General features: G+C 38.2%; 1 protein-coding gene and 1 non-coding gene across 10 annotated transcripts in view; one reads left to right on the forward strand and one right to left on the reverse strand.

Annotated features, from left to right (window-relative positions):
- The window catches only part of GOLGA4 (golgin A4), a 119,737-nt gene that overhangs the window by 58,311 nt on the left and 34,581 nt on the right, over positions 1-26,845 (reverse strand). For 8 of the 9 annotated variants that reach the window (XM_064360145.1, XM_064360144.1, XM_064360146.1 and 5 more), the window contains 7 exons: positions 25,409-25,456; positions 22,128-22,184; positions 12,025-12,123; positions 10,905-11,037; positions 8,430-8,617; positions 8,081-8,164; positions 4,850-4,997 (listed from right to left, as the gene is read on the reverse strand). In XM_064360145.1, coding sequence (XP_064216215.1) covers positions 4,850-4,997; positions 8,081-8,164; positions 8,430-8,617; positions 10,905-11,037; positions 12,025-12,123; positions 22,128-22,184; positions 25,409-25,456 — 757 coding nt within the window. Of the gene's footprint in view, positions 1-4,849; positions 4,998-8,080; positions 8,165-8,429; positions 8,618-10,904; positions 11,038-12,024; positions 12,124-22,127; positions 22,185-25,408; positions 25,457-26,684; positions 26,704-26,845 lie in introns of those variants that run through there. The other variant, XM_012455688.3, reaches the window with a different exon arrangement.
- LOC135268175 (U6 spliceosomal RNA) lies at positions 23,515-23,622 on the forward strand. The gene has a single exon (XR_010336456.1). It is a non-coding gene; the product is annotated as a U6 spliceosomal RNA (small nuclear RNA).

The following is a 26,845-nucleotide window of genomic DNA, read 5'->3' on the forward strand; positions in this document are numbered from 1 at the left end:
GAAATGCCACCAATCATATAAAACGCATAACTTTAGCAAAGACAAGGTACATGAAAGGGAAACGGTTTACAAAAGTTACTATACTCTAGGAACTTTCCTAATCTAAGCAAAATATTTTATTCATTTTGCGTAATTGTAGGAAAAAGCATTTTAATGGGGGGGATTAACATTGAGGCATTGGTATTTTTTTAATGGCTATATATATTTAAATCACTTAAAAGAGGCTAATAAAAAAGACTACAAGTCAATGGTTAAGAATTTATCCTGAGACAAAATTCAAAGATATAATAAGCTATATGTCAAAATTCTTACAATAGTATTTGTAACAAAAAAACGAAACAATCTAGATGATAATCAATAGGGAAATGGTAACCAAGTAAATGATGTACATGCACTTTGACACAGCCATTAAAATATGTTAGTACTCTGGCAACACGTAAAAGTGTCAATAACAATGCTAAATGAGGGGAAACATACAAAACTGAATGTATAGTATCATGACAATAATATAAAAATAAAAAGAGAAAACACTAAATGGAAATTTACTAAAACAACAGTGATTTGATTTTCTCTATTTTCCAATTTTTTGGTAATATACTGCATTAATAATTAACTACCCCATCTCCTATCCTGATTAACACACACACATACACCAGCCAAGAACCAAGGACTAGTGTGAACTTTAGGAGCATTAACATTCTACACTGGTGCTACACTGAGGATATAATTTTCTAGAGAGTTAAAATACAGCATTAGGCACTTCAGCTGAATCACCAAACTTTTCCAAGTTTACAATCTGGTTCCTGAAAGATATGACCATCTGTTCCTAAGTAACAATTAGAAAGAAATACTATCAACAATTGTAGAAGTGCTTATAACCAATAAACTTACTTTTGGTTTTCTTTATTCACTAAAATACATATTTTTAACAAAACAATGTTGTGCTATCATACTTCAAAAAATATACCTGACATTTCCACTAGAGAGGAAACTATTTAAGTATTGCAGGTTGATACACCATCCTGAAATTGGTACACCACCGTATTCACAGTCTCAGTATTTTATAATAGAATTATTCTCTTTATGCCAGGGTGTAAAAACAGAAAAAGAAAAAAAAAGACAATAAAAAAGCGCCCGGTTTATAATCAGAGACATTCAGATTTCCTCTGTCCTCCAACATATGAAAGGCACAATTCATCTAGAAAAAATATGAGGCGCAGCTTAAGAGACTATTTTCAAAGAAAAGTAGTGGGGAATGTTCTTGAGCTGATTTTGACATCCAGAATAAGTGAGCCAAAGGAATTAGTGATTTGTCTACTAATACCCACATCAAGAATTACTAGCAATATCAGAATTAAATTTCTTCATGGTTGAAAATGTATTTGGAGAGTTTATTTTCTAGATAACAGTTTTATGTAGACTTATCTACTTCTAAAATCCTAATAGTAAGCTGTAATGATGTGAATGTTTCCTTCACATGGCCAGTTCTTATGTGTTTAGCCTTTGAATTTTAAATCTAAGAAAGAAAAAAACAAATATTTATCAGAGCAGTTGAATTCTCCAATAGCCAGACTATATATAGAAAATCTACTTCCTTTACATTGACCTTTTCATATGTTTAGTACTTAACTGGAATTTTTCTTTCAACTGGCATATGCACTTTACATTTGAACTAGGAACCACTTCCTACTTGAACAATTCTGTTTAGACTCAACTAAGACTATTAAAGAAAATACAGTTTGCATGCACAACTAGCTTTCATTATAGATGTAAAAGGCAGTATCTTTGACGTACAGCCAGTTTGTTACAACTTTCTTTCACAGCCTTCAATAATTACAACTACAAATATAATTTTTAAGAAATCTATAAAAGCACTTACAACTTTGTTATCTAAAGACTTTCCAAAATAAATATGTCCACTAATAATTTAAATCTGGCCAGCGCAGTGGCTCACACCTGTAATCCCAGCACTTCGGGAGGCCAAGGAGGACAATCACCTAAGGTTGGGAGTTTAAGACCAGCCTGGCCAACATGGTGAAACCCCGTCTCTACTAAAAATACAAAAATTAGCCGCACGTAGCGCACATCTGTAATCCCAGCTACTTGGGAGGCTGAGGCACGACAATCACTCGAACCCAGGAGGCAGAGGTTGCAGTGAGCTGAGATCATGCCACTGCACTCCAGCCTGAGTGACAGAGTGACACTTTGTCTCAAAAAAAAGGTAATAATAATAATTTAAATCTTAATTCTTTTAGTATTTATTTTTATTTTTGACAGTATAAATAAAAAAACTTTTTAACCTTTAGACTATCAAATATTTTTTAAAAATATGGTTTATGAAAGTCACACTGAAAGACAAAATATATCTGTGTTTTGGAGAAGCGAGCAAGGAAAGGAAATCTGCACTACTAAAGGTTTAACTGGAACGTACACTTGGAAAATTTTATCCTGCATGCGAATTAACTATATATTTTGTCTACCTTTTCATCATTTACCCTTTTCAACTTGATATTTATTAATTGGTTTCTATCTCCTCATTAAGTACACCCAATTTAAAAAAAATTTAATCCCCTCACCAACATTTTCTCTCTACTGGCTGCAATAGTCAACAAAGAGCAGTTCTAAAAATGGAAAGGTTTTGATGTGAGAAGCTGAGGCTACGCATTAGATTTTCTGTTCACTGAAAGCAAACCTGTTTAACCAATGTCTTACCACTGAAACTGCTGCAAATAAGTCTTCAAAGATTATATTCTGAAAGATGCCATCTAAAGATACTCTCTCCAAAGGGATATTTTCTTAGGTTTGATGAGAACAAATTCATTAACTAAATTTCCCAATCATTTTTCCCATAAAATAACTGCAAGAAGATGGGGAGGTATTTATGAAATAGTCGACTATTTCTTCGTCTAGAGACCCAGTCCCCTCCTTTACACCTTAAAATCTGGTTTGTAAAATCATTTCTCAAAACTGCATCCTCTGAATCAACTCCTTACCAAATTCAAAGACCTTTTCAAAGTCTTCATCCTACTTTCTCCAATTCTTGAAACTCATCTTATATTCCCCCCAAAAAACTATCCACAATTCCTACGACTTCATGACCTAACTTTCTTTTTCTCACGTATTCCTCATTGCCAAACTCAAGACCTCTATCTGATTAACAGCACAGACTCTGAGTCACAATGCCTGCATTAAATCTTGACTATAGACTTACTCTCTGTGTATGAATGTAGGTAGGTTGCTTAACTTCTATGTTCTTAGGTTTTCTTATTTGTAAAATAAAGATAATAGTATTATTCCTAGACTTGTGAGGATTAAATACAAGTAAATACCAGCAAAACCCTTACAGCAGAGCATTACTAAAGTAAGTACTGGCTAGCAGCAGTATTATTAGTAGCAGCAGCAGTAGCAGCAACAGGTGCTACAAAAGTGTCAGCAGAAGCAGCTGCTGCTGTTACTATCACAACTATTACCACTACTGTAAAACTTAATCTTTTGTAGAAATCAGCCTCTCCTGCAGAGTTAACCACAGGCTTCAATCCCAGGCTGATGACTCCTGAAAGATGTTCCAGTTTCTTATTTCTAAATTCCTGCAACTCAATTCCATTTGAAAACCTCATGACGGGCTCAAATTCAATGTCTCCAAATAAATTCATGATTTCACTCTGATTCTCAACTTCCCCGTTTAGATTTCCTATTCTAATTCCACACTATTATTCCTTAAGTGTCCTAAGCTTAAAACTTTGGAGTCAACTTAGAGTCCTACTTTTCTTCTGCGTCCCTGAATTGATTAGATACCAAATACCACAGATTCTACCTTTCCTCTCCTTCCCAGAACCACCATCCTATCAAGGTGGCCAAAGCTCACAGTCCCTCAAACCTGGATTTCTGTCCTCGCTTCTAAGTGTGATTTCCTATTTCATTTCTTTTCTACATAAAACCCTAGCTCCCATCACATTATGCCTAGTACTGGTTTCCTGCTACTTTGCATATCAAAGTCTAAACTCAACTATCTACCTTTTAAGATTTCAGGAGTCAGTTCCTTTACAATCCAACTGCATTTCTCACTTCAGCAAGAATGGTTTTCAGCTGATGCACACACCCACTATGATCACTGTGGCTGTTTATGGCATTGTAGCATCTGAAATGTATGCTACCCACACTTCTCTCGTTAGGCCCATTCCAGTCATTATTTGAGGTCCAATTCAAAATTCATGTCTTCATTCATGTGAAGGCACAGTTCATCCTGCTCTCTCCTCTTTCAAACATCCCTCCTTTCCTAGCTTTATTCAGTTTTGTACCCTGTTGAATACTATGATGGTTTCTATACTTTACAGCCCAGCATTTATTGTGTCAAAACATACTATTAACACTGAAGTGTTCATTATAAAAGCAGACTGTAACTTATGCTTTTTGTTTACCCTAAAGCTTCTATAAGGTGGCAATTATTTGATAAGTACCATGCTGTACCTACTGGGAAACTCCAAAATTCTAAACGTGAATTTTGATATGCTGCCAGCAAACATTTTCTGTAAGGAGCCAGATAATAAGTATTTTAGGTTTTGTAGACTACATATGGTTTCTGTCATATATTTTTCTTTTCTTCAACTATTTAAAAATGCAAAAATCATCCTTAGCCTAAGAGCTGTACATAAATAGGCTGTGAGCTGGATTTGGCCCACAGGCCACAGTTTGCTAACCTCTGCCTCCTCTAATGAGCAGATCAATGTCTTATAAGAAGTCTCTACAGTTAAGAATTTTTATCAATATGACTCATTTTGTAAAATATTGGTCAAGCACTTCAAATAACTTTTGAGTTCCAACATAAAACAAGTAACCCTTGAGTTCTTACCAGCTCTTTCCGACTTTTCCTTCTGTTCCCGTAATTCCTCTCCCTGGGTAGTCATCTGTTTGATGTGACTACGGAGTTGAGCAATTTCTTCTTCTTTCATTTCCAGAGTTTCATGCATCTGACGTTTTGTCTCTGCGATTACCATTCCCTGAACAGAAATGAAGACTCTAAAACATTTGCATAACAAAGCTGCATCAACAGCAAAGATGAAGGCAGAAAGGCTGGGCATGATGGGTCATGTCTGTAATCTCAGCACTTTGGGAGGCTGAGGCAGGCGGATCACGAGGTCAAAAGATAGAGACCATCCTGGCCAACTTGGTGAAACCCCGTCTCTACTAAAAAGACAAAAAATTAGCTGGGTGTGGTGGCATGTGCCTGTAGTCCCAGCTACCAGGAAGGCTGAGGCAGAAGGATGGCTTGAACCCGGGAGGTGGAGGTGGCAATCAGCCAAGATCGTAGCACCGCACTCCAGCCTGACAGCACAGCAAGACTCCATCTCAAAGAAAAAAAAAGGCAGAAAAAAAGAAAAAAAAGGCACAGCGGCTCAAGACTGTAATCTCAGCACTTTGGGAGGCTAAGGAGGGGGGATCACCTGAGGTCAGGAGTTTCAAGACCTGCCTGGCCAACATGGCAAAACCCCGTCTCTACTAAAAATACAAAAATTAGCCAAGTGTGGTGGCACATGCCTGTAATCCCAGCTACTCAAGAGGCTAAGAAAGGAGAATCACTCAAACCTGGGGGGGACACAAGTTGAAGTGAGCCGCGGTCACACACTGCACTACAGCCTGGGTGACAGAGCAAGACTCCATCTCAAAAAACAAAAATAAAAAAATAAAAAGCAGAAAGAAAATAATGATATTTCTTGCTAAGTACAGTGTAACAATTATTTCAGTACTTCACAAACTGAGGTCCATTTTCTGCTCTAATCCTATTACCTAGCATAACATGGTATTTTCTACATTAAAAAAGTTTAATAGTTTAATCCTTAAGGCATTAAAACATTATGATTTATTTTATAACCTTTCTATAAATGTGCTGTCTTAGTAAATAGCTTATAATGAACAAAATACAGCCTTCTGAACTTGGCTTGGGGCTACAATGAACTACGAGTACTGATCTGTGCTGTAACATGGGGATAACCCCAGAGACAGAGAGGAAGGTGCCTGCTACCATACTGGATGAAGTCAAATCTCACACACATCTACCTGGCTTTTCTCTTTCTTCCTGTGACTGTCTCTGGTCCCCTCAACACTACTTACTCTGCTCAGTAAGGTATCCCCACTCCTCCAACTTGCTAGTTACTTCTGTTCCCCCTTTCTGGATAATCTACACTAGAAATGGAGGTTGCCAGGGGGGAAAAGATAACCAAATGGTATACAGTAAACAAGTAATTTAGGACTAACAAAAAATGAGGTGGTTTACTTGTCTCGAAAAAATGTTCAGACTGTGTGACAGCTATTTCATGGTCTTAAGAAGAGTAGCACCCTATCTGCAGGGTTTGCCAACCCTTGCGTTAGAGTATGACTCTTCCAGATGGCTAATATTAATGGAGAGATAACAACCAGTTAAGTGGGGCACTGTTATATGAAATCTCAAAACAAAATCATGGGCCTTCGGTTTCTTCAAAACCCAACACTTAGTGGAAAGAGAGGGAGAGAAGATAATCGAATCTGTAAATTAAAAGACTTACAAATCATATCAACCAATTGCAATGAAAAAACTTTATTTGGACCCTGATTCATGAAAGGGCAAAAAATATATGAGATACTAGAGAAAATCTGAAACTGACTAGATAGCAGATCATATTAAGGAATTATTAAATTTTTAGATGTGATCATGATAATGTGGTTATAATATTATAAAAATAAAGTCTTTAAATATATATTAAAATGCTTTTGGAAAAAAATGATAAAAATTTTCAGATTTGCTCTAAAACAATTCTGGGTTGAATAGGACAATGAGAGTTGAGAAGGTACAGATGAAACAAGATTAGTCATGAGATGTTAACTGTTGAAGCGGGGTGGTGGGGTCACAGAAATTCATTTTAGCAGTAGCTTTTCTTCTGTAAATGTCTTTACGTTCTTCATTAGAAAAAAAAAAAATTTAAGTAGGCCCTCAAGAAGTTTATAGAGTATAATCTAGCAAACCAATATTATTAAAAGGATGAAAAAGATTGCCAATACAGTTTAACAGCAGGACAATTCTGACATGTTCTTAATTACATGACCACTTAAAATACTGTAGTGATAACCTGGCATATTAAAGAAAATGGTTGATGGCATGGAACAAACTGGGAGCTGCTTAGAAAAAGGACCCAAGAAATTGGGGCTGAAAGACTTAGGTCAAAACTGTTTACCTATGAATTTTTTTGGTTGTCTTTGCTGTGTAGCTATAGTTGCTCCTCCAACTCCAAACTACCACAGGTAAGACTCATTCCTTCCTCAATCCTCTAATCTCACTTACACATTCTAAAATTCATTTGTAGAAACTTTTACTTATGCTAATATATACATTATCACTTACTTACTTTTTGTTTTTTTTAAAAGACAGGGTCTCACCCTGTCACACAGGCTGCAGTACAGTAATTATAGATAACTGCAGCCTCTAACCTCCGCGCTCAAGCAATCATCCTGCCTTAGCCTTCCAAGTAGCTGGGACCACAGGCGTATACCAACATACCCAGCTAATTTGTTAATTTTTGTAGAGACGGGGTCTTGCTTTACTGCCCAGGTTGATCTTGACCTTGTGGCTTCAAGTAATCCTCCCGCCTCAGCCTCCCAAAGTCCTGAAATTATAGCCATGAGCCACTGTGCCCAGCCCACTTATTTACTTTTTAGGCAACTTATCTGAGAGATTAATCTGTTTCTACATTATCTGAAAGGACATACTGAGATCATTCACATTTGGAATGCTTTAACTATAAATAATTTAACTTTTCTCTGTAAAGTAGTTACGTACTATAAATATAAACTTCCTTTGCAACAGTTATTCTAGTCTATAAATCAAAATGCTGACTGGGATCAAGAAATTAGAGAATCGATTTCATATGATACAAAACTAATGCTAGTAGTTACATAGATCTAGAAATTAAAAAGATTTCTCATGGAAAAAGCTGCAGTAATTTTGGAAAGAAAAAACACGCATGAATGTTTCCAACTACTTCCAAAAGTTGGAAACAACCTTGATGGGGCCGCCTGACAAATTTTAGATTCGAAAGTTTTGTTGTTTTACCTTATCTTGTTCAAGCTGTTCAATTAAGTTCTTTGCATCACGCAACTGAGTGATAAGTTTAGTCTTCTCCGCCATATGGAGGTCCTAAAAAAAAATTTTAAATTCATTTCCATCTCTAAGAAAGCTTCTTCTCATTTGAAAACTCTAAACATTTATCTAATTTATACACATGTTACAGTGTAGAAGGAGAAAAGTACACAGGAAGTCCCAAAGTATGGTAAGTGCCATGTAGGCCAAGGCAAACAAGAATGCCCTTTCCATCCACTCTACTTTCCCAGAGGTACAAACCATGCCATGTGGATGTAATTTTACAGGATTAAATCAGAACAAAACTCATTTGCTGTTTTACCTTTATCTTTTCTAGTTCTTGAAGTCTTTCATCCAGTTGTTCTTGCAGAGCCTCTTTCTCACTAGTTAATAGTGTACATTGTTCTTTATGTGACTGAATTGTTTCCTTACAACGCTTAAGTAGGTTCTCTTGACGCTTAACTCTCTGCTGGAGCGTTTCCAGTGTTTTAGCAGAAGTTCCATCTTCCACTAACAATAAAGCAGCATAAGGAGAGGCCATCAGTAAGGAATATGAAACTGCCTTTGCAAAATTATGACTAAGACAATGAAAAAGATCTAACCTAACTGACTCCATCTTGGTTCTAACCTTTAAGCTGTGTCCTTCTTTGTTCCTGGGTGTAGGCTCAACTAACTCTGGGAGAACTTAAGTTTATAGTTTAAAACAGAAACCATAAAAGCCCTTTCCCAAAACAAACTTCCTTCTTGCCTGCAGACTAGACTGCCTTTGTAGGACTACCAAATTAGCCAAAAGAGTAGAAATTATGGTTTAGGAGTCATGCAGCTGGAGGCTACAACATTCTGACCACCACTAAACTGCTTCTAAGATCACTGCTTGAGACATTTGGCAGACCCTGCACTTGATGGATCAGCTGGCAACACCCAGATAGATAAATCGGCTCATCCAATCTTGTGGCTCCCACCCACGAACAGACTCAGCACAAGAAGACAGCTTTGACTTCCTCTGATATCATCTCTGACCTGACCAATCAGCACTCCTGGCTCACTGGCTTCCCCTCAACCCACTAAATTGTCCTTAAAAACTCTTATCCCTGAATGCTTGGGAGGCTGATTTGAGTAAAATAAAACTCCAGTCACGTGCACAGTCAGCTCTGTGTGAATTACTCTTTCTCTATTGCAAATCCCCTATCTTGATAAATCAGCTCTATCTAGGGAGTGGGCAAGGGAACCCATTGGACAATTACAAATATAAGGGCTCTCCAGGCACACGTAGTCTGCTAGTACACAGCAGTGCATTCTTATGCCACATTCTGCTATACTCTTAGTCAGATGAAGAAGGGACAATCCTAGTTAGCTAATAATCTGGCACCCTTTCAAACCTCTACTTAGTTATTAATTTTTATCTGAAGATGCTTAGTAGTGAGTTCACCTCTTTGTGGTTCAAACTCATTCAGAATGGCACAGTAGCTAACTAACATTAACTGAATCCACCATCCTTAAAATAACCATCTTTTGTTCTTCAAAATTATATGTCTTAGCTCACCTCCCAAAAGAATTAATAAAGTTCAGTATTCTTTCCAACCACATTCTAATCTCTTCCTGAGAAGAGTTCCGGTAAGTGCAGCTTTCTCCATCTCTTTACATTTATGAGTCTGAAGTTTCCACATGTCTGCAGAATTATGGGACTGACTCTCCCCCTCCCCACCACCACCCCACCATAGGCTGGTTGCTCAGATAGTTAACTGCTCAACAACTTACTCCAAGTTTATCATAAGTCCCTTTGGGAGAAAAAGCTAGGAAATAAAAGATGGGAATTTTATTGCATAATATGTACCTCAAAGCAAAGAAGGCTATAACTAAATTTTAAGACAAAAGATAGCTATTTCTTCTTTTTCCAGTTAAAAAGGAATTAATAGGACAAATACAAATATCTATGAATATAGAAATATTTAAATATTATTTATAAACTAAAATATACAAATAATTACAAATAGCATATTTGTTAATATGTAAGCAGAACTGACCAGTTCATATGAAATCTAGCTACTGCTATTAATAAAACAGTGTAGCATAATAAATGAATTTCAATTACAATGAAAACGTGGTATTACTCACAGACTATGAAAACTTCACATATCAAAACAATTACTTTGGCTGGGCACAGTGACTCATATCTGCAATCCCAATACTTTGGGAGGCTGAGGCAGGCAGATCACTTGAGGTCAAGAGTTTGAGACCAGCCTCGACAACATGGTGAAACCCCCACCTCTACTAAAATACAAAAATTAGCTGGGTGTGGTGGCATGCACCTATAATACCAGCTATTTGGGAGGCTGAGGCAGGAGAATCACTTGAACCCAGAGGTGGAGGTTGCAGTGAGCCATGATCATGCGGCTGTACTCCAGCCTGGGTAAGAGATTGAGACACGTCTCAAATAAACAAACAAACAAACAAAACTATTTTGTCCTAAATAACAACAAAGAACCAAAAAACAACAAAAACCCTTGCATCTTTCTTAAACCATTAGGACCACAGACACTTCTACCTCAGCCCACATCTATCAGCTCACATCCTAGACTCTCTCAAAATCCTTCTCTAGGTTTCCCTGGGGTTTCGTTTTTGTTTTTGTTTTTCTTGTGGAGAAGGGGTTTCTCTATGTTGCCCAAGCTGGTCTCAAACTCCTGAACTCAAGAGATCGCCCGCATTGGCTCCCAAAGAGTTAGGATTACAGGTGTGAGCCAAGGAGCCTGGCCCTCCTCTAGTTTTTAAATTAACTTTTTGACAAAATGAAGCTTACCTACTGGCTCTACATCACTCTCTGGATTCTCTTCTTTACTAAAGACTTCAGCCTGTGGTTCCAGCTGGGGAAGTGGTTTCAGTACATCAACGTTCATAGGGCCATTTCGTAATCGTTGTTTCAGCAGAGAAACCTAATATAAATGTGCTTCATTAGAAAAAAAATTAAAAAAAAAAAACTACGGGAGTAGTACAATTGTCCCTTGGTATCTATGGGGGATTGGTTCCAGAATTCCCTGTTAATACCAAAATCCACAGGTGCTCAAGTCCATTATATAAAATGGCACAGTATTTGCATAGTCTCCACACATCCTCCTGTATACTTTAAATCATCTCTAGATTACGTTACATAAACAATGAAAATGCTACGCAAATAGTTGTACTATGTATTTTTTAGTAAATAATGAAAAGAAAAAAGTATACATGTTCACTACACATGGTTGATCCACAGCTGGTTGAATCCACACATGCAAAACACATGAATCTGAACGGCTTCCCATACTTTCTTTTAAACAGAGAGGACAATTACATGATATTCATTTTACTAAAGTGGGGGAAAATAATCAAAATAAAAAGTTTACTCCCAATACAGTTGGTTTTTATATTTGCTATTATTATTGTGCAGTTAGTCAAAAGATACAATAAATAAAAAACTATCCTTAAAATTAACTGAGGAGCTAGGAGCGGTGGCGCTGACACCTATAATTTCAATACTTTAGGAGGCAAGGCGGAATGATCACTTGAGCCAAGGAGTTTGAGACCACCCTGGGCAACATAGTGAGACCCCATCTCTACAAAAACTTAAAAAATTAGCTGGGCACAGTGGCATATGTCCGTAGTCCCAGCTACTCTGAAGGCACAGGCTGGAGGATTGCTTGAGCCCAGGAATTTGAGACTGCAGTGAACTAGGATCATGCCACTGCACTGCAGCCCGGGTGAAAGAGCAAGACTCTGTCTCAAAAAAATTAAAATTAAAATTAAAATTAAAAAATTGAGGAAAGCAAAGAGTTTCAAAAATAGGTCTTAAAAAAGAAAAAAACATCAGGAACCTTGCAGATAATCAAAACGCCTCTATTTTCCTTTATCCAAAAAATTCCACACTTTTTCTCTTATTCTTTTACCTGAGTTTGGAGAACACTGATATACTGATCTTTCTCCTCTAAAGATGCATCAAACTCCTCTTGGAGATGTTTCTTTGCCTGCTGGTCCATCTGGAGCTCCTAAAACATAAAATGTTTTACAAGTACTTTTCAGTATAAAACAAAAAATATTTTACAAGTTTTCAAAGTTTAAAAACATGTTGAATACAGATTTCCATTTCCCTTAAGGTATCAGCAACAATAATTAGAGAAAAATCAGCATTTAAAACATTAACATTATTTAATTTTTTTTTTTTATTTTTTTTATTTTTTTTTATTTTTTATTTTTTTATTGCATTTTAGGTTTTGGGGTACATGTGAAAAACATGCAAGGTTGATGCTTAGGTGCATACGTGGCAGTGTGATTTGCTGCCTTCCTCCCCTTCACCCATATCTGGCATTTCTCCCCATGCTATCCCTCCCCAATTCCCCACCCCCCCGCTGTCCCCCCCCACTCCCCCACAACAGACCCCCATGTATAGTGCTCCCCTCCCTGTGTCCATGTGTTCTCCTTGTTCAACACCCGCCTATGAGTGAGAACATGTGGTGTTTGATTTTGTGTTCTTGTGTCAGTTTGCTGAGAATGATGGTTTCCAGGTTCATCCATGTCCCTACAAAGGACGCGAACTCCTCGTTTTTAATGGCTGCATAATATTCCATGGTGTATATGTGCCACATTTTTCCTGTCCAGTCTATCATCGATGGGCATTTGGGCTGGTTCCAGGTCTTTGCTATTGTAAACTGTGCTGCTATGAACATTCGTGTGCATGTGTCCTTATAGTAGAACGATTTATAATCCTTTGGATATATGCCCAGTAATGGGATTGCTGGGTCAAATGGAATTTCTATTTCTAGGTCCTTGAGGAATCGCCACACTGTTTTCCACAATGGTTGAACTAATTTACACTCCCACCAACAGTGTAAAAGTGTTCCTATTTCTCCACATCCTCTCCAGCATCTGTTGTCTCCAGATTTTTTAATGATTGCCATTCTAACTGGTGTGAGGTGGTATCTCAATGTAGTTTTGATTTGCATTTCTCTAATGGCCAGTGATGATGAGCATTTTTTCATATGCTTGTTGGCCTCATGTATGTCTTCTTTTGTAAAGTATCTGTTCATGTCCTTTGCCCACTTTTGAATGGGCTTGTTTGTTTTTTTCTTGTAAATCTTTTTTAGCTCGTTGTAAATTCTGGATATCAGCCCTTTGTCAGATGGGTAGGCTGCAAAAATTTTTTCCCATTCTGTTGGTTGCCGATTCACTCTATTGACTGTTTCTTTTGCTGTGCAGAAGCTGTGGAGTTTGATTAGGTCCCATTTGTCTATTTTGGCTTTTGTTGCCAATGCTTTTGGTGTTTTGGTCATGAAGTCCTTGCCTACGCCTATGTCCTGAATGGTTTTGCCTAGGTTTCCTTCTAGTGTTTTTATGGTGCTAGGTCTTATGTTTAAGTCTTTAATCCATCTGGAGTCAATTTTAGTGTAAGGTGTCAGGAAGGGGTCCAGTTTCTGCTTTCTGCATATGGCTAGCCAGTTTTCCCAACACCACTTATTGAACAGGGAATCCTTTCCCCATTGCTTGTTTTTATCAGGTTTGTCAAAGATCAGGTGGTTGTAGATATGTTGTGTTGCCTCCGAGGCCTCTGTTCTGTTCCATTGGTCTATATCTCTGTTTTGGTACCAGTACCATGCTGTTTTGATTACTGTAGCCTTGTAGTAGAGTTTGATGTCTGGTAGTGTGATGCCTCCTGCTTTGTTCTTTTTGCTTAGAATTGACTTGGCTATGCGGGCTCTCTTTTGGTTCCATATGAAGTTTAAGGTGGTTTTTTCCAGTTCTGTGAAGAAGGTCATTGGTAGCTTGATGGGGATAGCGTTGAATCTGTAAATTACTTTGGGCAGTATGGCCATTTTCACGATATTAATTCTTCCTAACCATGAACATGGAATGTTTCTCCATCTGTTTGTGTCCTCTCTTATTTCGTTGAGCAGTGGTTTGTAGTTCTCCTTGAAGAGGTCCTTTACATTCCTTGTTAGTTGTATTCCTAGGTATTTTATTCTCTTTGTAGCAATTGTGAATGGCAGTTCGTTCTTGATTTGGCTCTCTTTAAGTCTGTTATTGGTGTATAGGAACGCTTGTGATTTTTGCACATTGATTTTGTATCCTGAGACTTTGCTGAAGTTGCTTATCAGTTTCAGGAGCTTTTGGGCTGAGATGAGGGGGTCTTCTAGATATACAATCATGTCGTCTGCAAATAGAGACAATTTGACTTCCTCCTTTCCTAATTGAATACCCTTTATTTCTTTTTCTTGCCTGATTGCTCTGGCTAGAACTTCCAGTACTATATTGAATAGGAGTGGTGAGAGAGGGCATCCTTGTCTAGTGCCAGATTTCAAAGGGAATGCTTCCAGTTTTTGCCCGTTCAGTATGATATTGGCTGTCGGTTTGTCGTAAATAGCTTTTATTATTTTGAGATACGTTCCATCGATACCTAGTTTATTGAGGGTTTTTAGCATAAAGGGCTGTTGAATTTTGTCGAAGGCCTTCTCTGCATCAATTGAGATAATCATGTGGTTTTTGTCTTTGGTTCTGTTTATGTGGTGAATTACATTTATAGACTTGCGTATATTGAACCAGCCTTGCATCCCCGGGATGAATCCTACTTGATCATGGTGGATAAGCTTTTTGATGTGCTGTTGTAATCGGCTTGCCATTATTTTATTGAAGATTTTTGCATCTATGTTCATCATGGATATTGGCCTGTAGTTTTCTTTTCTTGTTGAGTCTCTGCCAGGTTTTGGTATTAGGATGATGTTGGTCTCATAAAATGATTTGGGAAGGATTCCCTCTTTTTGGATTATTTGGAATAGTTTCAATATGAATGGTATCAGTTCCTCTTTGTATGTCTGGTAGAATTCGGCTGTGAACTCATCTGGACCTGGGCTTTTTTTGGGTGGTAGGCTCTTAATTGCTGCCTCGACTTCAGACCTTGTTATTGGTCTATTCAGGGTTTCGACTTCTTCCTGGTTTAGGCTTGGCAGGAGGCAGCTGTCCAGGAATTTATCCATTTCCTCCAGGTTTTCTAATTTATGTGCATAGAGTTGTTTGTAGTAATCTCTGATGATGGTTTGAATTTCTGTGGCATCTGTGGTGATATCCCCTTTGTCATTTTTTATTGCATCTATTTGATTATTCTCTCTTTTCTTTTTTATTAGTCTGGCTAGTGGTCTGTCTATTTTGTTGATCTTTTCAAAAAACCAGCTCCTGGATTTATTGATTTTTTGAAGGGTTTTTCGTGTCTCTATCTCCTTCAATTCTGCTTTGATCTTAGTTATTTCTTGTCTTCTGCTAGGTTTTGAGTTTTTTTGATCTTGCTCCTCTAGCTCTTTCAATTTTGACGATAGGGTGTCAATTTTAGATCTCTCCTTTCTTCTCATGTGGGCACTTATTGCTATATATTTTCCTCTAGAGACTGCTTTAAATGTGTCCCAGAGATTCTGGTATGTGGTGTCTTCATTCTCGTTGGTTTCGAAGAACGTCTTTATTTCTGCCTTCATTTCATTGTTTATCCAGTCAACATTCAGGAGAAAGTTGTTCATTTTCCATGAGGCTGTGCGGTTCTGGGTTGGTTTCTGAATTCTGAGTTCTAACTTGATTGCACTGTGGTCTGAGAGACTGTTTGTTATGGTTTCCGTTCTTTTGCATTTGCTGAGGAGTGATTTACTTCCAATTATGTGGTCAATTTTAGAGTAGGTGTGATGTGGTGCTGAGAAGAATGTATATTCTGTGGATTTGGGGTGGAGAGTTCTGTAAATGTCTATTAGGTTTGCTTGTTCCAGGTCTGAGTTCAAGTCCTGGATATCCTTGTTAATTTTCTGTCTCGTTGATCTGTCTAATATTGACAATGGTGTGTTGAAGTCTCCCACTATTATTGTGTGGGAGTCTAAGTCTCTTTGTAAGTCTTTAAGAACTTGCCTTATGTATCTGGGTGCTCCTGTATTAGGTGCATATATATTTAGGATCGTTAGCTCTTCTTGCTGCATTGATCCTTTTACCATTATGTAATGTCCTTCTTTGTCTCTTTTGATCTTTGTTGCTTTAAAGTCTATTTTATCAGAGATGAGAATTGCAACTCCTGCTTTTTTTTGCTCTCCATTTGCTTGGTAAATCTTCCTCCATCCCTTTATTTTGAGCCTTTGTGTATCCTTGCATGCGAGATGGGTTTCCTGGATACAGCACACTGATGGGTTTTGGCTTTTTATCCAATTTGCCAGTCTGTGTCTTTTGATTGGGGCATTTAGTCCATTTACATTTAGGGTTAATATTGTTATGTGTGAATTCAATCCTGTCATTTTGGTGCTAGGTGGCTGTTTTGCCCTTTGGTTGATGCAAATTCTTCATTGTGTTGATGCTCTTTACCTTTTCGTGTGTTTTTGGAGTGGCTGGTACTGGTTGTTCTTTTCTATGTGTAGTGCCTCCTTCAGGAGCTCTTGTAGAGCTGGTCTGGTGGTGATGAACTCTCTGAGTTCTTGCTTGTTCACAAAGGATTTTATTTTTCCTTCACTTATGAAGCTTAGTTTGGCTGGATACGAAATTCTGGGTTGAAAGTTCTTTTCCTTAAGGATGTTGAATATCGGCCCCCACTCTCTTCTGGCCTGTAGGGTTTCTGCTGAGAGATCTGCAGTGAGTCTGATGGGCTTCCCTTTGTGGGTAACCCGACCTTTCTCTCTGGCTGCCCTTAGTATTTTCTCCTTCATTTCAACCCTGGTGAATCTGATGATTATGTGTCTTGGGGTTGCTCTTCTAGAGGAGTATCTTTGTGGTGTTCTCTGTATTTCCTGGACTTGAATCTCGGCCTGCCTTGTTAGGTTGGGGAAGTTTTCCTGGATAATATCCTGAAGAGTATTTTCCAGCTTGGATGCATTCTCTTCGTCACATTCAGGTACACCTATCAAACGTAGATTAGGTCTTTTCACATAGTCCCATATTTCTTGTTGACTTTGTTCATTCCTTTTTACCCTGTTTTCTCTAATCTTGCCTTCTCGTTTTATTTCATTGAGTTGATCTTCGACCTCTGATATCCTTTCTTCTGCTTGGTCAATTCGGCTGTTGAAACTTGTGCATGCTTCACGAAGTTCTCGTGTTGTGTTTTTCAGCTCCATCAATTCGCTCATATTCCTCTCTAAGTTGTCCATTCTTGTTAGCATTTCGTCAAGTCTTTTTTCAAGGTTCTTAGTTTCTTTGCATTGGGTTAGAACATGTTCTTTTAGCTCACGGAAGTTTCTTATTATCCACTTTCTGAAAGCTGATTCTGTCATTTCATCACACTCATTCTCCATCCAGTCTTCTTCCCTTGCTGGTGAGGAGTTGTGATCCCTTGTAGGAGGAGAAGTGTTCTGGTTTTGGGTGTTTTCATCCTTTTTGCGCTGGTTTCTTCCCATCTTTGTGGATTTATCCACCTGTTGACTTTGTAGTTGTTTTCTTTCTGATTTTGGTAATTTTAAGTCTGCTGTGGCAGAACTCATAAACCCCCTGCTCTTCCCCCCAGGTGTTCTGTCCCAGGGAGTTACGGTTTTATGATGTTCCCCTGTGCGGCTGTTTTCCCTGCCCACAAGGTGGCAGCCTAGTCACACTCAGGTTGCAGAGGCTTCGCTAAGCTGCTGTGGGCTCCACCCAGCTTCCGTGTGAACTTCTGGGTGTAGTTAGAACTGCTTCCGATATGTTGGCCCGCCCCTGTAGTGACGGAGTCTCTGTAGTGGCGGATTGCCTTGGTAGAGAACAGCAGGGTGCCTATGGAGAACGCCCCTCCTCCACAGAGCTGGACCGTCCCGGTTTCAGTTGTGTTTCAGGTCTTCTTGCTGGGTAAGAGGGGACACCGTCTCATCTGATCTGCCTCCGGAGCCGCTGCGTTGGCTAAAGCCGCGGCTCTGAGATTCGTGGCGCTGGCCTGGCTCCCCGTTTCAGCTCCCCTTGCTGGCTTATAGGGGACTCAGACTCTCTCACTTTGTACCGTGAGCCGTTGCCTCAGGGTGCCGGCCCAGCGGCTGCGCCGTTCAAGCCAGCGGCGCTGGCGACCCGTGTGGCTTCTCTGCGTGTGAATCTCCTGGTCTGTGGGCAGTAAAAATCAGTCTGGAAATACGGCGTCCACTCACCCTCTGTGCTTTCTCTCGGAGCTGCATTCCCGAGTTCCTCCTAAGCGGCCATCTTGGATCTCCATGACATTAACATTATTTAAAACATTCGCATCAACAAATGATTTCATTCCATAAAGAATATGAAGATCCAAGAAGAAAAAAGTATACTTTCTGGAGCTGTAATGATGGCTCAATTGATAATAATGTGGAAAAAATAAGTAATCACTTAAGACAGGCTGGGTGTGGTGGCTCACACCTGTAATCCCAGCACTTTGGGAGCCCAAGGTGGGGGAATCACTTGAGATCTGGAGTTTGAGACCAGCCTGGCCAACATGGTGAAACCTCGTCTCTACTAAATATACAAAAATGAGCTGGGCATTGTGGCAGGCATCTGTAGTCCCAGCTAGTTGGGAAGCTGAGGCAGGAGAATTGCTTGAACCCTGGACGCAGAGGTTGCAATGAGTTGAGAGCATGCCACTGTACTCCAGCCTGGGTGACAAAGCGAGGCTCGGGCTCAAAAAAAAAATTACTTAAGATAAAAGTAAAACTTTACTTTGAGACTCTTACTACTTGTGTTATGTTATATTCATTTGATCTAAAACAAAATTATTATATACCACACAGATAGCTAGTAGAGTCTTTCTCTTCTCAATATATGAAAGTGTCTGATAGTCAAAACCAAATGCTTTCTCATCTGTAAAATGAAATTTCTAGTTCCTGAAATTAGTTAAAATGCTGCTTTCTTTAGGTCATTCATGAGTCTTCCTAACCAAATCCACTGATTTCTATCTCTCTGCAATACCAGCCACCAATAATTCCCCCCTCATTCTAGGTATAGTCATATGCCATGTAACAACGTTCTGGAAAATGACGGACCACATAGATGACAGTGGTTTCACAAGATTATAATAACGTATTTTTACTGTACTTTTTCTATGTTTAGATAGACTTGAATATACAAATACTTACCACTGTGATACAAATACTTACCACTGTGTTACAAATGGTGACAGAATTCAGTACAGTAACATGCTGTACAGGCTTATAGCCTAGGAACAATAAACTATACAATACTGCTAGGTATACAGTAGGTCATACCAACTAGGTTTTTGTAAGAACACTCTATAATATTCATACAATGACAAAATCACCTATGGAAGCTTTTCTCAGCTATACCTGCTGACCATGGCTTTAGGGCTCCTGGCTACATTCCTATCAATTACAGTTTCCTCTTTGCCCTTCATTGATTCCTTCTAGCCCTCTGGGTTCAATCTCCTGTCTTCTGTGTTTCTCCCTTAGCATGCTAGAGATTAGCACGTGGAAGTATTAGATAGCCCTTTATTGTTGTGGGATTCATACACTTCACTAGTTCTCTAAACTCAAAATATTCAAAGTCACATTTTACTTATCTTTGTTAATCCCTGCATATAATCTTTTTTTTATTACTTTTTCTAGAATGTTTAGATCCTATCTTTTACCACAACTATAACCACAGCCCAGGTCTCTAAAACTTTAAATCAGGGATGTCCAATCTTTTAACTGCCCTACGCCACACTGGAAGAAAAAGAATTGTCTTGGGTCACACATAAAATACACTAACAATAACTGATGAGCTTTAAAAAAAACAAAATCAGACCAAAAAATCTCATAATGTTTTCAGAAAGTTTACAGATTTGTGCTGGGTCACATTCAAAGCCGTCCTGGGCTGCATGCAGGCAATGGGCTGTAGGTTGGGCAAGCTTGTGATAGTTAATTTCCTTCAATAGCCTTCTAGACAGACTTCTCACCTCAAGTCCTCCTCTGATTTAATCCATCCCTCACGCATTTGCCAAAATAATTTTCCTCAAACAATATTTTCAAAGACTTATAAGCAACTCCCTCTTTCTACATTGTTTCAAACTTCTTTCTCAAAACACTGAGAATTGCCCGAGCAAAACACCAAGGCACCATCTGGTACCCTCATAAGTGTCCTCTATTCTGCCCAACACCCACATTTCCCCAACATCTCTGAGCACATTTTTCACTTTTCCTCTCACAAATGTCTCCTGACTTGACATTCCCACAGCAGTAGTCTCCAAATGCTGGTCATGTTGAATACAGTTTTCAGAGATCCATAGTGAAATAAGAAACAAAAGCCAACATGGAGAGATTTTCTTAGATCTAAATTTCTTTCACTTAAGTAACTGTTACTTTATCCTGGGAATATGTCCTTCCTAATTGTTTTGGTACTAAAACAACCTCTTTAATGAAATAATGGCAATAAGAGAATTTGGGTGCTTATTCCTGATGTCTTGACTCAGAAATACAACAGTTAGTGGCCCTATGACAATTCTCTTCTCCTCTACTTCTGGAAGGAAGTGGAAGGTAATTTTTTAGTCCATAAAATCTAAAAAACTGGAAAGCACTTTTTGGATTTCACAAAGGCCAATTCTTTTGCTTAGAACTGTTGCACATCTACTTAACAGCAACGTGGTTCATTTACTTTCTTTAAAATTCATTTCTTCCAAATAATTTCCTAAAACCTACAACCTTCCATGCTCAACTCCGTTACATAGCAATCCTAACCTCCCACCAAAACAAAAAACAAACAAATAAAAACCCTCAATTTATACTATAGTTTTCAGATTTTGCATGTTTTCATTTTCTCATCTAGACAAGAAGTCCTTGGATACAATGGCAGCATCTTTTAATCATGTCCCCTTCTCCCTCTCCCTGCTTCCTATACACTATTTTGCCAGTATTTTAGCCCAGTGAGGCTTTTGTCAAACTTCCAAGACAATAAATTTGTGTTGGTGGTAATTTGTTGCAGCAGCCAAGAGAAAACTAACACAGGTGGGTGGATTAAAAACAACAACAAATTCATCAATCTGTGACTCTGATAAGTATTAGTATTTCCTAATAGAGGAAGATAAAGTTACTGCATAAAATTTTGCATTTAGACAAGAAAGTTAAAATAGACCCTTTCGTTCCCTATTCCCTTATCTCTATCTTTGCCCCCAACATTTCACCAGCTCCCAAAAAATGTAGGTAGAGTTGCAAATCTAATTGGCAGCATCCAGAGTATTCACAGAACTCAACCTTCCTTGAAAGGACAACATATATGCATTTTACCACAGACAAGCACGACAAGGCATGCTTTTCAGCCAAGTCTCTCTCACGTTTTTCTGAGTCCCTCAACACCTGCAATTGAGTACATGAGTAAGGCTGGGGCCTGCTAGCCAAGCTAGTTCTTTTTCTTTCCCCATTTGATATTGCCAGGGAATGCTGGTTCTATAATTTAAATTAGAGAATGGAGAGGAGGCCTATCTTTACTAATAGCCAGCAATCACATGGGTATTTACTCATCTATGAATAAAGGAGATGTGCTTCCCATTCAGCTGTATTTTCTTGAGTACAGCTCCCACAGACAAGGGCTCCTAGTGGAAAAGGGCTGAGCAGTAGGAAGGAAAAAAACAACAAACACAATATTCCTGTGTTTCCAGATATAATAACATTATAAAGAGGTATTCCTGTCTCCAGGATTTATCAGGTTTTAGACATCAAAACCCGATGCCTAACCTCTAACGTACACTCTCTGAATTTTAAACATGCCTGCTCTCCATTACTATGTGTATCTAATCATTATCTGTATAAAATATGGGCATTTAATTTCTTACCAGAAATACAAGATACCTATCATTAACACCTTTCATTTATTCCCAAAATACAAGACAAGTAAAAAAGAAATATTAAGCAAAAAGATATTAGCTTAACAGAAAAATCTTTTGGGTAGAAATGCCATATTGTTCACCCCTCTAGCAAATGCAAAGGTGCTTTTAGCTGCTAAAATCACCTTCTTTCTATTAATGTAAAGCAGGAGAAACAAAAGAGTGTGTATGAAACTACCCTAGCACATACAACAGTTATGATAAATACGAGATTTAATTACCGTTTTCAAAGTACTCATCACTGAAACTTACCTCTCTTAATTCTGCAATTCTCCGAAGTGATTTATCCTGACTCTGACTTAATATACCCTTTAGTTGAGAGGGAAAAAAAAAAGCTGGTTAAACAGCTAACTGTATGACATAATAAATACAAAGCAAGTCGAAAATAATTATTTTTAAAATATTACAACTGTTTATCCAAAAATAACCTGAAGACAGAGGACAATACTAAAATGTTAAAGCTGTGACCATATTAAAAAAATCTGTTCAAAGTTAGATCATGAGGTTATAGAACGATTCTGCATCCTGGCAGTGGCAGTGGTTCAAAACCTATACATTTGTTAAAATGCATAGACATGCAAACCAACCAAAAAGTCAATTTTACTGTTAACTTAAAAAATTTTCCAAATTCCAATTGCAATTTATTTCATTGTAACCTATACTGTGTAGAACACAGCAATAACCAGCCTGTTCTAAAGGTTTCTGTGGCTTAGAAACAAAATAACTGTCTATATTTTTTTTTTTTAAAATCCAGAAAAATTCACAAAGAACATTAGATGGCTAAATTAGTAACCATATATTTTAAAAACAAAATCAAGAAGCTAAAAGAATAATATTAAGAGATGAAATTATTCACCCTTTCCTAGGGTGGGGTAAGGAAAGTACTTTTCTGTAGTAAAGGAAATTAAACTTGGAAAGTTATGGCCTATGGAAACAAAGTAACCATATATTCCTCTACAACATAAATACAGAGGTAAAGGAATAGGGTAATTTGGAGCTTCACTGGTTTCTGTGGACTAACAATCAAAACAAAGGAATACAGACAGGCAAATGGTTTACTTATGACAAAGGGAGTATGACTGAATTGTATTCTGGGAAGTTGTAAGTGAATAAAACAAAAATCAAACTTCTTTTCTCCCAAAAAGCCATGAACACAGTTTTTCTTTGTTCAGTTTCAAATACAAAATTTTAAATGCAGGAAGATGCCATGCTGAAAATGATGAAAAACTGTAGTGCAGTATATGCTCTGCGGTCTAACTGCTAGCAAAAAGATCTCAGCTCTCCTCCCTGTCTCTTATGAGCTGTGCAACAATGAACAAGTCATTCTCCCTCAGTTTCTTCACAGGAAAGGGACTAGAACTAAATATACCAAAATGCCTGGCACACAAAGAGCTCAATAAATGTTATCTAGTACAAGCAGCATAGGTAAGAGTGTTGGCAGTACCTACAATTTTAATTTCATTGGATCTACTGAAAAGATATTTGCCTATTATAAAGGTTTCTAGGCTGGGCACAGTGGCTCAGGCCTGTAATCCCAGCACTTTGGGAGGCCGAGGCAGGCGGATCATGAGGTCAGGAGTTCAAGATCAGACTGGCCAACATAGTTGAAACCCCGTCTCTACTAAAAAATACAAAAATTGTGCTCACTTCGGCAGCACATATACTAAAATTGGAACGATACAGAGAAGATTAGCATGGCCCCTGCGCAAGGATGACACGCAAAAAAATACAAAAATTAGCTGGGCATGTTGGCACATGCCTGTAATCCCAGCTACTTGAGAGGCTGAAGTGGGAGAATTCCTTGAACCAGGACCCGGGAGGCGGAGGTTGCAGTGAGCAGAGATCACGCCACTGCATTCCAGCCTGGGCTACAGAGCAAGACTCCATCTCAAAAAAAAAAAAAAAAAAGGTTTCTAGGCATGCACACATGGGTGTATATACACTGTAGAAAAGAGAGCAAAGCAATGAATTTTATCTTTTAACACTATTGAAATTTGAAACTATGAAACTACAATTCTCTACTGCCACTTAGTGTCAGAATTACGCATGTATATTCAAAAATAAAAATCCATAGTCAATTCACAAAAGAAACACAAACAAGATACCTATAGAACTTAAGAATAAGGCAATCTTTTGAGAATGAATTGATGAAATATTAATAGCACAGTGGGTTAAGTCAAAATTACATTCCACTTCAATGAGCCTCATGTTTCAGAAAACATTAGTCCAAGTACAGTGGTGCACATCTGTAATCCCAGCACTTTGGGAAGCAGAGGTGGGCGGATCACTTGAAGTCAGAGTTCAAGACCAATCTGGCCAACATGGTGAAACCCCGTCTCTACTAAAAATACAAAAATTAGCCAGGCATGGTGATGGATGCCTGTAATCCTAGCTACTTGGGAGGCTGAGGCAGGAGAATCACTTGAGCTTGCGAGACAGAGGTTGCAGTGGGCTGAGATCACGCCACTGCACTCCAAGCCTGGGTGACGGAGCAAGACTCCATGTCAAAGAAAAAAGAAAGAAAACATTATCAAATAAACTAAAAACTCTATTTGCAATCATCATATTTCCTATGTACTATGGACAATTAGAACATTGAATTAACAATAAATAACTAGTGTTACCACTTTGAACTGCTTATGTTCCAGACCAAAGCCAGGAAATTTAACGTTGTACTTAATGGAGTTAACATTTATGGCACAGTAATTATTCAAAACTAATGTACACGGGCGGGGAAATTACTGACTTTACAAAATTACTTTTTGATTATGTATGTAATTAGCTTCTTTAATTGGAACAAAAAATGCTAAGATGTTTGAAATCATTTTTACTTTAAAAAATAAGACTAATTTTATTTTAAAACATGGCAAACTGAGGGCACCATTTGAACTGGAATGGAAAATTCTCCTTAGCTCTGATGTATGAATTATCACCTGGAAACCTGGTGGGAAATTTCCATAGACAATTCATAGAAACACAAGCAAACGTGATGACACAGTGGGGCCAAAGTGGGTCACCTAGAATATAATAGCTTCTTATCCCTACATACTTAATCAAAAGCTTCACAAGCAGCAGCCTCAGGAAATAGTTACTATAGAAGAGAGGATGCTTGCATTTGGACCCTGATATAGTGATAAGAAACAGATGTCTGCAGGTATTTAAAATGTAGAAGGAAAAACATAGAAGATTAGATAGGTCTTTACTACTAAAACAAGGAAGCAACCTGTAGACTTAGACACTAGAAAACATGCTTGAGAGAGGAATGCTGTAAATCCAAACTTCTTAAACACTGCAGAGATCTGTAACTCAAGGAAGTTCATCCTTAGCAGAGGTAAAATCTCTAGGATCTCATTCACTTTCTCTTGATCGAAACCTCCAATAACAGTAAAACAAGCGTAATACTTTGTTCATATGCAGAATTATTTAAAAGGAAGGCTTAAAAATATTTTTATTTTTAAATTAGAAAGTAACTATGTAAGATATTTTCTAATTTAAAAATTATGACTCAATAATACAGACAACAAATCACTTACTTGTAGCTTTTTCTTCTCTCTCTGAAGCATCTGATAAGCTGTAATAAGCTAAAATATAGTCATCAACATTAGTTATTCCCAAATAAATGCAATTAATTATTCTAAAAGATCTCTTTATAAAAGTCAAAAAATAAATGAGAAGAGTCCTTTATAGGATAACCTAATTAGATGCATAACAGTCAAAACTAACACAGGAAACAATAAAATGTAAACGTGACAGTAAGACATTAAATCTCCATATGACTTCACCTTACGGATATACCTTTAAATTTTAGTACCTAATTCACAGGTGGGGATTCAAGTCAACTTGCTTAAGGGCAGGATGCTACTCAAGTAGTGACAAACTAAATAGTCACAGACTAAATCAGTAACAGCATCACCTGCAAGTTTGCTTGAAACAGAAATTTTGGGCCCCACCCCAATCTAACTGAATGAGACTTGGGTGAAGGGTGTGGAGAAACAGGAAACTATGTTTTAATGAGCTCACCAGGTGATTTTTCTGCTTTGGACTATAATGGACCACGTAATTGATTTCTAAAAGCTCCTTCTGGTTATAGGATCTGTGACTATAGCTCTGCAAAAATCTGAGCAAAGAAACTCATAATCAAAAGAAGAAAACGTAATTCAAGTCATTTAACCATTTAACCTAAAGAGAATATTTAAACATTCTAGTACACCCTGATGAAATTATGGATCAACAAATCTTTTCAGCCTATAAATTACATAACATTACTCATCTAGGCTGGGTGCAGTGGCTCATGCCTGTAATCCCAACGTTTTGGGAGACCAAGGTGGAAGGATCACTTGAGCCCAGGGGTTGGAGACCAGCCTGAACAATTCAGTGAGACCTCATCTCTATTATAACTCAAAAAAAAAAAAAAAAAAGTATTCATCTGAAGGCTAAGTACATGGCTCCAGTGAATTCTTTGGACCCTACTCTGGAAGTGCTAAAGAGACAGGCTTTAGGTTTAAGAGGAAGCATCCCCTATTCAAGTTTTGCCATTTACCTTGGAAGGCTGCTGTGTCCCCCAAATGCCACTAGTGATACCCTGAATCAAAAGACAGGCAGCAATAAGCAGAGGCATGGTGGCTCACACCTGTAATCCCAGCACTTTGGGAGGCCAAGGCGAGAAGACTGTTTGAGTACAAGAGTTAGAGACCAGCCTGGGCAAAATGGCAAAACCCCATCTCTACCAAAAATACAAAAAACTAGCCAGGCATGGTAGTGCTTGCCTGTTAGTCCCAGCTACTCAGGAGATTGAGGTGGGAGACTCACCTAAGCCCGGGAAATCGAGGCTACAAGGTGAGCTGTGATCACACCACTGCACTCCAACCTGGGTGAAGGAATGAGACCTTGTCTCAAAACAAACAAACAAAAAAAGGCAGCAATGAAAGGTGAGTCTAGCAACAAAGAATATAAAAAACAAAATTCTGCCT

The sequence above is a fragment of the Aotus nancymaae genome, unplaced genomic scaffold (assembly GCF_030222135.1).
Source record: "Aotus nancymaae isolate 86718 unplaced genomic scaffold, 86718_ANA_hifiasm-v0.15.2.pri h1tg000038l, whole genome shotgun sequence".
In the NCBI taxonomy this organism is placed as follows: domain Eukaryota; kingdom Metazoa; phylum Chordata; class Mammalia; order Primates; family Aotidae; genus Aotus; species Aotus nancymaae.